The sequence below is a fragment of the Sparus aurata genome, chromosome 18 (genome assembly GCF_900880675.1).
Source record: "Sparus aurata chromosome 18, fSpaAur1.1, whole genome shotgun sequence".
Classification (NCBI taxonomy): Eukaryota; Metazoa; Chordata; class Actinopteri; order Spariformes; family Sparidae; genus Sparus; species Sparus aurata.
The window spans coordinates 29,656,963-29,668,568 of NC_044204.1; the positions used below are offsets into that span (position 1 = coordinate 29,656,963).

The 11,606-nt window shown below is 41.2% G+C and overlaps 1 protein-coding gene across 1 annotated transcript; it reads left to right on the forward strand.

Annotated features, from left to right (window-relative positions):
- The first annotated feature begins 334 nt into the window (after window positions 1-334).
- Window positions 335-9,846, forward strand: taf7 (TAF7 RNA polymerase II, TATA box binding protein (TBP)-associated factor). Its single transcript, XM_030397249.1, has 12 exons — window positions 335-557; window positions 1,938-2,014; window positions 2,102-2,180; window positions 2,744-2,877; window positions 3,040-3,160; window positions 3,300-3,358; window positions 3,859-3,931; window positions 4,587-4,700; window positions 6,088-6,282; window positions 8,301-8,413; window positions 8,991-9,050; window positions 9,446-9,846. The coding sequence occupies exons 1-12, from the start codon at window positions 539-541 to the stop codon at window positions 9,488-9,490; spliced, it is 1,089 nt and encodes a 362-aa protein (XP_030253109.1). The 5' UTR covers window positions 335-538; the 3' UTR covers window positions 9,491-9,846.
- The last annotated feature ends 1,760 nt before the right edge of the window (window positions 9,847-11,606 follow it).

The window sequence follows — 11,606 nt, forward strand, 5'->3', positions numbered from 1 at the left end:
TCGGTAAATTTCATATGAAATAATTGTTAGTCCTTAATTAATGAAGTCAGCATCCTAAACGCCAGATCTGTAATTACTTTTTTACAAAATTGAATATTTATGGATTTTGGATCTGTGTCAAAACAATAACCAAGCATATAACGGTTAAAGACAGACGGCAACTTGTTCTCTTTTACAACATCACCATTCACCAACAACCAAAGTGCAATACACGCCCGTATCATTCAGAATCATTTAATTAAACAGATCTACACTGAAAGTTAGACTTCTGAACCGGAATCGTCTACAAGCGTTGTACGCCTACCTTCACCTTCTCGAGGGTGCTGGAATGGTGGAAGCACAATTTCCGAGGAGTACATGAATGCAGCATGCATCTACTCAATCGTTAGCGTTTGTGTTTTCGTCTCGGTCGTCACTGTTTGCTTCTTATAGCTGACAACAGAGTTGTGTCAGCATACTTAACCTTTCCTTCTTGTGCGTTGTTTTTATGATTTAAGTACATTTATGCAGCTGCGCCGTCCGAATAACAAAACTGAAGATGACGTCTAAAATCAAAGGTAACGTTACGTTTAAAAGCCCCTTGCTACTAATGTAGCCTAGCCGCTAAGCTAACGATAGCTAGCTGTTTTGTAAACATGCCGCCGCCTCTTCTCAGGCAGTTTGTATTGGAATGAATGAGTCGTGATTAAAAACAACATGACCGAACAAAATTAGCAGAATTTGGTTGTTTCCAGGTATGAACATTTGTTCAGAATTTAAAGTTTGTAGCTGTTTTAATCAGGACTGTCTGTAGCATCATACGCATTTAGCTGCAACCCTGCTACATTAACGTTAGCTCAACATTACCGTTACTCAAACTGTAATAAACATATTTGGATGTATATCGGCAAAACGAAGAGGTTATTAGAATCAATATGCATCAAGGCAAACGTTGATTAACTAGAGGTAAAGTCTTTTGTTGAACTAATCATAACATTAATACTTTTGAAAGGTGGTGATCGTGTTGGATGATTTACATATATTGATACTGGCTGAGAAGAGGTGTTCGTTTGGTGACTTTATTATTTACTACCAGGAATCCAAAGTAAACAGTCCGAAAATAAAATGCAACAATATTGGCTTAGAAATCAGTTGATGTAAACAAACAAGTTATAATGGGTACTATCTGTATATCAAGAACATCTGCGATAGCATGGCAGAAGAGAAATATCAAGGTGCCGTGAAAAGGCAAATAAAACAAGGGCAAATGTGAAAGAGGCTTATCTATGGGAATACTTAATTGACACCAGTTAAAAATGTGACTTGAATTCAAAGACATTATAGAGGATTGTGAGTGAATTTATTCCAAATGCTCTTCAGGGAAGTTTTCTTTTCTTAGCAGCAGGTTCATGGTGCAGACCCAGTCTGAGGGAAGTGCCGAAAAAGTTAAGGAATATGAGTTAAAAATACAAGATCATTTCAGCATTCACGTACTGTAACATGATTGTTAATTAAAAACTAGCCAAAGAGTTTCCTCAAAACTGAAACCAGGTAGTGTTTATTGATCTGTACAGCTGCACCTGTCAAACATCACTGTGTGTTTCTAGCCTCTTGTTCAAATTGTAGTTTTGAGAATAAAAAGCAACCAACAAGACAGTTATTCTACCAGATCAAATCAGTTTTATTTATATTGCCCAAAATCACAATCACATTGCTTCAGTGGGCTTTACAGTCTGCTTAGTGAACGACATCCTCTGTCCTTAGACCCTCAATTCGAGTAAGGAAAAACTTGCCACATTAAAAAATAAAGATGGATGAAACCTCAAGGAAGAGCCACAGAGGAGGGATCCCTCTCCCAGGATGGGCAGACATGCAGATGGACAGACATGCAATAGATGTCACATGTACAGAACAGAACAAATAAACGTTTTATTGATGGTGATCTTTTTTGATTCTAGTTGGGAAGGCCGGCTCCAAGAACAAGGAGGATGCTCCTTATGAGTTGGAGAGCCAGTTTGTCCTGAGGCTGCCTTCGGTGAGACTGTTACACATGCTGGAACTCACCATTTCTCTAAAAATATAATGTGACTGTTGAAAATGATTCATCTTTTCTCTCTTCCAGGAGTACGCCTCAACAGTGCGAAGGATTGCCCAGTCTAGCAGTATGAACATGAAGGACAGACTCACCATCGAGCTGCACCGTAAGCTTGTTTCTCAGTAGTCTTAGCAATAATATAATTTTTAAAAAGCAGTAATTTAAGTAGTAAGTATCACAGGTTTAAAAAAGCAGTTTTTCACATATAACTCAATCAAAAAGATAATGTGTTCAATGTTTTTACCTCATTAACTTCATTGATTTTTGTAAATGTATGCTTAGTGAAAGAAAAGACCTGATCCATATTTGAATACAAATGTGGTTAGATTGAGTCCAAATGTTGCAACAAAGCATCCCCAGATTCTTTTCATTTTTGTTGACACTCTATCGAATCAAACCTTCTTTTAACTGCAAATATTTGACCAATGAGAATTGGTATTTTTATGAGTTTGTTTCACTACAACTGTCAATATGTCAACAGATGTTATCTGTATAAGTCTTCACTTCCAAATAATCTTAAATTATACATTTCTGAAAAAACACGTTTTGTACCTGCACTTGTACTCTGCTTAAGTTAACAGTGACGGCAGTATCCTAATTGTAGTATTTACATTTTTCTCACACACATCATTTCATTAAAAGCAATCATCTTGTTCCTCTTATTTGTAGCTGACGGTCGTCACGGCATAGTGAGGGTAGACCGCGTCCCTTTGGCCTGCAAACTGGTGGATCTGCCGTGTATGATCGAGTCTCTGAAAACGGTGGACAAGAAGACATTTTATAAAACCGCTGATGTCTGCCAGGTAAAACACCACAGTGGCAACAAATTCAGGATGTCATCTTCACTGGATACATTTCTTGTTGTGAATCTTTAGGATGACAATTGTCTAATGTCTTGTCTCTAGGACAACACCTAGTCAGCAGAATGCAGAGTGATTAATTAATTTTTTGCCTCCATGAATTAGATGCTGGTGTGTACACTAGATGGAGACCTTTACCCTCCTTTAGAGGAGCCAACTGGCACCGACCCCAAGAGCAAAAAGAAGGACAAAGACAAGGACAAGAAATTCGTCTGGAACCACGGCAGTAAGGAGACAAATATCTACGCGTAACAGCACTTTGAGCTGTTGGTGCTCAAAACTTCAGCAATTCAGGAAATACAGTTTGCCCTCCACGGCTCATTAAGCCATTTTGACTTCACTAATCCTGTTGTTTTGGTCTCCAGTCACCTGCCCTCTGAAGAACACTCGCAAGAGAAGATTTCGTAAGACTGCGAAAAAGAAGGTTTTGACATTTTCTCATTTCCCCCTCATCTCCCCACCTCCACTCTCCCATCCGTCTCTTTAGCATCCTGTCTGATGATCCGTCGCTTTTCCTCGGCTCTGCTCCAACAAGACATTTACATTTCATAAAATAGGAACTGTGGTGAAAGTGAAAACCAAGATTTACATATAAATAAAGCCTTTCCATCTTAGTTTGCCCCAAAGGCAGGCAAAGAAGGCAATTTCACTATTGCTTTGATCAAAGTGAAAGCGAGTGTGCTAGAGCACTACACTTCTACTTTGTCTTCGGAATAAATCTTCTTGAAGACGCAGAGCCGAGCCATATTGATTTGGCCCTTTCTGTTTTTAATCGCTAATGTGCTTCCTGGCATGCGTCCAGCCGCTGCCTTTTGTGTTTGAGTGCGAGTGTGTGTGAGAGAGAGAGGGAGAGAGACAAAGACAGAAAGTGAGAGAGATGGAGGCTAACCCAACCTCTTTCTCTCTCTCTCTCTCTCTTCACAGTACATCGAATCTCCTGACGTGGAAAAGGAGGTGAAGAGATTGCTGAGCACCGACGCCGAGGCTGTCAGCGTCCGTATCCTTTTTAGACTTCTACAACTGCTGCTCATGGTCGTTTTTCAAAGCCTAAAAAGCTAATTAACCAGATGTGTAACCAAGCAAAACAGCAAGCAACTGCCTGTTAATTAGAATCAGATGGGAAGCTAACCCTGAGCAGCGACTTTAGCGCTCATACACTATCAAATAGTTGGGGCTTTATTTTCTTTTTATGACAAACATAACCTCACATCCCTTAAATCCTAATTCTGCTGATTTAACACCCAAGCGGGTGTTCTGACTCCTGCCCGGCTCACCTGACTTGACTCTGTCGAATGTCTTTGTGAGCGAGATGCACTTTGCAAGGAAGCTATTAGCACTCTAATGAAACTCTAAACTCGCCTGACAGAATAAGAGCACAGCGGAGCCACTTTGAGTGGCTGCTTGCTGTGTGTTAATTGAGATGGACTGTTCATTATCATTGCTTAGTCGCTCACGGTGAAGCTGGATTCTAATTATAGATGCAGCGTTTGCATGCAGCGGCCGACATACACGCGACACACTAATGAATGTTAAAGTTGAGGGGTATGATCTTTCAAGTCTACTTCAAAGACGAGTTTGTGGAAACTTGAGTTTTGAAAGTCTCTTAGTGTCGGGCTTCAGAGGGTATAATGACCTTAACCCATGATGTTCAGGGTGGGAAATCATAAATGAGGATGAGTCCAAGGAAGCGGATCAGCACGGCTCTCTGGCTAACCTGGACTCCTCGCCTGGCACCTCGGGGCACAAGATGGGTCATGGATCCTCTGGTAAGAGAAACATCACTAAATCAGGAGAAATAATGACTTTGGTGGGCTTCATTTGCATGCTGGCAGCCCGGCTCTGTTAGAGCAGCAAAAGGAGTGAGTACTATATTGTTACTTCAAGCACATGATAAATTCAAAACAGTAAAACTCGGTTGACATTGCAGATGCAGATATTGCTATTTGAAAGCTTAAAGATGTAAAGCTGCTGGATTGTTTTTTTTGTCATTTTACCTCCTCTCCATTTTGCAGCTGGCAATCCCCTCCCTTCTCTCTACATGACTACACTTGCATGGCTCCTTTTTTTTTTCCCCGAGGCGGCTCTCTTTGCCTCTTTCTATTCTTCAGGCGTTTTTCATCACTTGGCCTGTTCGGTAGTATAAGCCATCACCGGGAGCACTGGAATTGGTAGCTTACCCAGTGCTCTTGCCGCGTGTTCCCTGAGCGAACAGCCCCGCCTCTTCAGAGAGTTCTCTGTCCTGATTGGATAAAGTGGGCAGGGATACTAGAACATTTATTTTTTTCTTAGATTTTCTTTAGATTGTACAAATTCATATGATTTATGTATAAACAACCTTTTAATATCATCCTCTCGCAAGCCAGTAGCTCATGAATGTGCCGGTGCAAAACTGATGTGACACGTGAGATAAACATCAGCCACTGCTATCATGAATTGAGTCATATTTGAAGACAGGAATAGTATTTCTTGTTACATATAGGCCGACTCGTGTTGATACTGACATACCTGCAGTCAGCAGGTCGAACTGTTTGTGTGCAGCTGCTTTGAAAAGGCACTGATGGCTCTTGAGATTGACCCGACTGCGGTACAGGGATGTTTTTTTATACTCTCCTCTCTCACCATCAGAGGTTTCTCTCCTAATTTTCAAACCTGCACACCACTCTTGTCACTGTTGATAGCCTCTGCCCCAGAGGTTTGAAATGGAAATGGAGCGCACCCAAGCATTAGCTACTCTTTGGCCCTTAGATAATATTTGCCTCTAGACTCACCAGAAGACCCTCCGAGCACTTAAGGGCACAGTGCAAATGTGCCGACACTTATAGGTGCCGAGGTGGTGGTGTGTGTGTGTGTGTGCGTGAGTGGCATGACTAATAATACGCTCAGATGGTGCAGTGTGGTAACAAAGTGATTCCAAGAACAAAATGGGAAAAAGAACCACTTATCTGCTGCTTGCTGGAGCACACAGTTTGTTTGCGCATTTAGCGTACCTGGTTTATTTTACACACAGGCCCATAACCTGAACCTACTCTCATGTTTTCCGACCAGCCTGTACTCTCTCTGACCTAGATGGAACCAAAGCATGTGTTTGCGTCTCGCTCCTTTCCATCTTTGCGTCCATGTTAATAACACTAATGTGCGTTTCCGCATGGCCAGCCCAGCGCGACGAGCTGAGGGAGATCTTCAACGACATTAGCAGCTCCAGTGAGGATGAGGAAGACGAAGGGGACCGGCACGAGGACGAGGACCTGAATATCATGGACACGGAGGATGATCTGGTCCGACAGCTCCAAGACAAACTCAACGAGTCCGACTCCGCACAGCATGAAAGTGACAGAAACAACCAGATAGGTAAGAAGATGTCAAGGTTTCTACAGAGCTGGAGAGCTGTATGACATTTGTATGAAAATTTGCAGAATGACAAATATTGCTTGTTGTATGAAAAGCTTATTGAAGTATGAAAAATGTTTTTTGATTTTATACTGTCTTATGTTGCCCCACACATTTTTGTTCTCTCCCTGTTCTAAAGCAATTGGAATCATTCTCCCACTTTAGGGCTATCACAGTTTGCTAGCTAATGACATTGTCAGAAGTAAATGAAATTTGGCAACATTCCACATCATTCATTAGCACTGTGGCAATTGGATGGGTTTTACAGTAGCACATCCATCAGCCATCAGGCACTGGGAGGACTGCATGTGATGAAATGAAAGTGTCCTGAAAATGCGTATGAGGACATTTTTAACTACTTTATAGTCAGTGGCGTTGCACTTCTTTCATCATAAAACATCCACAAACATCTGCTTTAATATCATGATTATTTCATAGCGCAAATGAAACGGGGAGCCTCCTGTGAAAACATCTGTAGTTAGCGGTCAAAATCTCCCCAAATGTGAAGATTTGCTTGTCAAACAAGACCTTTCACAATGTCCTCTTTGGCTGTGGGGACATGTGAACAGCATTTCCTGCTATTTTCTAACACTTTAAAGACCAAATAATGGCTAAATGAGAAATTGACAAACCAACTGATTAATATGATTGTTAGTTGCAGCACTACTGACACAGTGTAGTATTTGAATACATCACTTCACAAATTGTTTCCAGTTCAGAAGGAATAAAGTAAATGAGATACACATAGAAGCTCTTTAATATATGATGTGTAGATGTATGCCCATATGGTGTCTACATCTGTTCTTAAATTGAGCTTGTGTGCTCGTATGAGCTATTCTGGAAAGTGTGTAAATCTACACGGATAAAGTAAGTCTAGCGTTAGAATTATGCAATCCTCCGTGCTGTGCTTGCAACTTACGTCAGCAGCATCTCGGTGTGAATGCTGATTCTTTCAGCCGACTCACCCGCCATACCCCCGGTCTTTCATTTTTCGGTCGTATCCGGTTCACTGCCGAGACCATGGCATGCTGATTTCAAAACCGACTTGTCGAACTGACACAGTCGGACATAAATTTAAATCAAACCCCCTCAGACACTTACAAAGCAGAGGTCAAAAATAACCTCAGCCAGGTGTCTGGACTTCTAATCAGAGCTGAGTTTTTTAGGTCAGACATCACACACACACACACACACACACACACACACACAACCTCAAATGAGTAGCCCTACTTACACTTAAACACACGTGCTGTGTCCTCGCCCATGGAGATGCACCACACTGACAGCTCTCGGCTAACCAGCCTGACAGGTGTTGTGGCTCAGCGTTTGGCTCAGACAGCTGTCCGGTCTGACAGCTCAATGGCTCCTAATCTACATACACTGAGCTGTCAGTCAGCAGCACTTCTGGTCAGCTCCTCTGTAGCAGCAGCAGAGCTCCTGCAGATGTGTTGGAGTCTGGCAGTGCTGTAGAGTTGTAATAAACGGGTCTGCAGGGACTCCTCCTTGCTTGATAGTGCATATTAGATGGGCTGTATCAGACTATTGAGAGTCACTTGAAGGGGAGTAGGGGGTGGATACAATTAGTTTGGAAGATAGTTGATGGTGATGGAGCCACAGGTTGTTGCAAGACACCATCACTTTGGCTGGATTTAATGGGAACCCTCTGTGGAGCCCGGAGCAGTCTGATTTAGTTGCGTCTTTTAGTGCTTCGGCCTGCTGGCTCACGTCCTTCTAAATGGATTTGTTGTTCCCATTAACTGCAATTTGTCAAACCGAAATGGAGGCATCCTTGTGTTTCAGCAAGCTAAGGTGCACGTCTTGCCCTCGTGGCTTTGTCGAGTCACATCATCATCTCTCTGCGGGTTTTTTTTCCTGTTCACTCTTAACTGCGCAACAAAGCAGAGGCGTAAATAATGTTTGTGTTTTTTGTTTTTTTTTATGGCGGTCGTAACATCTGAACCTTCTGCTGTTCCCCGCAGTTATGGAATATCAGGTGCAGATCAACAACGTCAAGGCCAAGCTGCAGGAAACCCGCGCCAGAAAGAAACAGCAGGAGGAGCTCATCATGAAAGTGGAAAACCAGGCCCTCAAAGTAAACACTTAACACGCACCCACTCACACACACACACACACACACACACACACTCTTTCACACAGAAACTAGGTCTGCATGTACAGGAACGTAAACAAGAATATGCAGATGAGCTCTGAGGCAGAAGTCTTCAAGCAGCATAAGTTCTCTCAGCAGTGATGATGAAGACGGCAGATTACACGCAGTATAACATTTCTCCCATCAGCGCTTTGCTATAAACACATTGCTATGCAGGGAAAAATGTCCTGAAAATTAAATTCATTGTACTTCTGAGCACTCTTTAGCGGAGACTACAATGAGCAAAACACGAGCAGACACGGCCCTTTTTACGTTGCCATTTAGAGCTCTCGTTGCCCGGTGTTTTGGGAGCGTCAAAGCCCCATCTCCAGTCGTTATTATCACAGTCGCAGGGAAAAGGTCAGCTGTCTCTGACTGGCATTCCAAGTGGCCTTTCTGTCAGGGAGGAGATAGTGACATGAGCAGCGCGCAGGCAGACACACATTTAAAGCCATCGCAATTTAATGAGGCTCAGCGTGTCGACTCGAACAAATCTTGTTTGTCTCCTCTCCCCTCACAGAACCGCTTCCAAGCTTTGTTGGACGAGATTATTCAGCAGGAGGAGCGAGAGATGGAGCAGGTAAGAACCTTTTGCGTTAAAAAGCCGTGGGCCGGTGCTCGCTGAGAGATTCCTACAGCTTTCAGCACTTTGCAAGAATTTATCTTGTAAAAATGTCAAGTACCATGTTAGCTGATGGCGTTGCACTTTTGAAATCGAATATTTTTTTAATGCCTTTTAGTAAAGTTCAAACTCAGTCATGTCATGTGAAATGTAACTTGTCGGCAGCTAACAGCGGAGTCCTCTTTGCAACTATGGCATGGAGGCCACCTACTATCTCGGGTGGTTGTTTGTATTGACAAATGAAGGCGGCAAATTAATGTGATAAGACATGTTAATCATCATCCACTTACCCTCCCATTACACTCCGGGGCGTTCGGGGCATCAATCACGCCTTCTATTTTCTGCTTCAACAGCTGGCCTCCCTGCAGGAGCAGCTGGACTCTCTGATAGAGAAGTGACCACCAGGGGGCAGCCTCATGTCATCTTCAGCAACATAAACACAGGAGAGGAGGAAAAGGAGAAGGAGGAGGAGAAGAGCCTTCATCCAGGGAGGAGGGAGTCTTTATTAGCTGGCTTGCTGTGTCATTCCTTTCGGTTTATCATATTCATATATTACACATGCAGCATACTGATGTTGGTATTAAAAGACAATGTTTTTTTACTCGGTTGACAATTTGTTTTTCTTCACTGTATGATTAAAGTGTTTGGTTGGCTTCAACAGTGAAAAAGCCAAGTTAGCTAAATGTACACAGCTAAGGTCACCATCTTTGTATTTAATTACCTGAATGAAGAATAAATTACAGTGAAACCAAAATGAAAAATGCCAATTTTATTATGTTTTTGCAGATATTTATATAAGTGGGCTGTTTGATGTCATTAACATCCTTTTTTTGTGTGGGTGGATGAACCTTCCTCAAGTTTTAAAAGAAAGGATGAAACAGAAGTAAGGGAGTCTTTATCTTCTGAAATAAGAGATTGGAGGCTGCAGAGAACTTTTGGCCTACACACACACACACACACACACACAAGTTTTTCACAAGATCAACAGCTAAAATCCAAAACAAGCTACTCATATCAGCTGCACTGCACTGTTTTATATGATGGACAGTGAGCAAGTTGACCCCAAAAGGACATTTAATTGATATAATTATGAAACTGCTCAACATGAGTCAGTCGAAAGAGAATAAAGAGGAATTAAAAAAAAAAAATACTTTTAGTAACGAGAGATGATCAATGTTTAACACAGGATTAAAACTTGGAGAATGTATTTTGTTTTTTCACTGCGTCTTCAAACTAGGTTGAAATCTAGCTGACTGTGGCACTGACTTGCATCTTTGTCGCTGCTCACTGGAGTATTCAGCAGAGCCTCCACTGAGCTCACTTGATTTAAACTGCCAGGTTAATTTGCAGCGTTAACAACTCATCAGAATCTCATCAAATGGATTTTCATCTCACTTAAGTTTGTTACCTACGCAAGTCCTTCCTGTTCAAGTAAGAGCTGAGATAAGTAGTCAAATAATTGAAGTTTGGATTAACAGAACACAAATCTGCACCAATTTGATTAAAATCATGTTTCAGGGATAAATGTGAAAAATTTGCTGTTTCTAGTGTTTCAAACGTGAGAATTTGCTGCTTTTCATTTCCAGCCAAGCAATTTTACGACGTAACGTTGGGCTTTGGGATGTGATTGCAGTTTTTCTGAGATTTGATTTGACCAAATTATAGTGATGGAATGTCACTAAATACTTTGAGTATTTCCATGTTCTGCTACTTCCACTCCACTACATTAATCTGCAATCCGACAAAATACACAAAAACCCTAAAACACTGATTCTGAAAATCTAAAAAATGTATAATGGATCAGATAATCCACCAGACTGATAATCAGTTAACCCAAAGTGTGTATATATATATATATATATATATATATATATATATATATATATATATATATATATACATATATATGTATGTATGTATATATATATGTATGTATATATGTATATATATATGAATGTATATATATATATATATGTATATATATATGTATATATATATATATATATATATATATATATATATATATATATATATATATATGTACATACATACATACACACACTGCATGTGTAATTTAATGTCACGTTTACTTTTGATATTACATCATGGCCAGGAAATTACTCTTGATACTTCAGTTCATCTAATATCAGATTAAAAGGAGACATATGGTAATTTTTGGATTTATAATTTTAGTGTGGGTCACTCAGGGGCGGTTCGGGGGGGGGGGGGGGGGGCAACAGGGGCCAGTGCCCCCATAACTCTGAGTCTGGACCCCCTTGTGGCCCCCCTGACAGTGAGTCTGCATCAATAATACAATGACAGATTTCTTGCAATGATTTTGTTCTGAAGGGAAAGGCATAAATAAAGTGTCTCAGCAGTTTACTACCCAATCAAAATGAAATTGTAAACACTGCTTTGTCTGAATGAGGGATTTATCCTTTTACCGGGTTGTATGTGCCCCCTAACAAATAAGCCGGCCCCAACCTAGCCCCCCTATTAAAACTGGCCTAGAAC

Excerpts from the sequence above, each read along its gene's own strand:
- taf7 (XM_030397249.1), top strand. Across the intron at positions 2,015-2,101 it reads TTGTCCTGAGGCTGCCTTCG|GAGTACGCCTCAACAGTGCG; the intron begins GTGAGACTGTTA and ends TCTCTCTTCCAG. Across the intron at positions 6,283-8,300 it reads TGACAGAAACAACCAGATAG|TTATGGAATATCAGGTGCAG; the intron begins GTAAGAAGATGT and ends TGTTCCCCGCAG.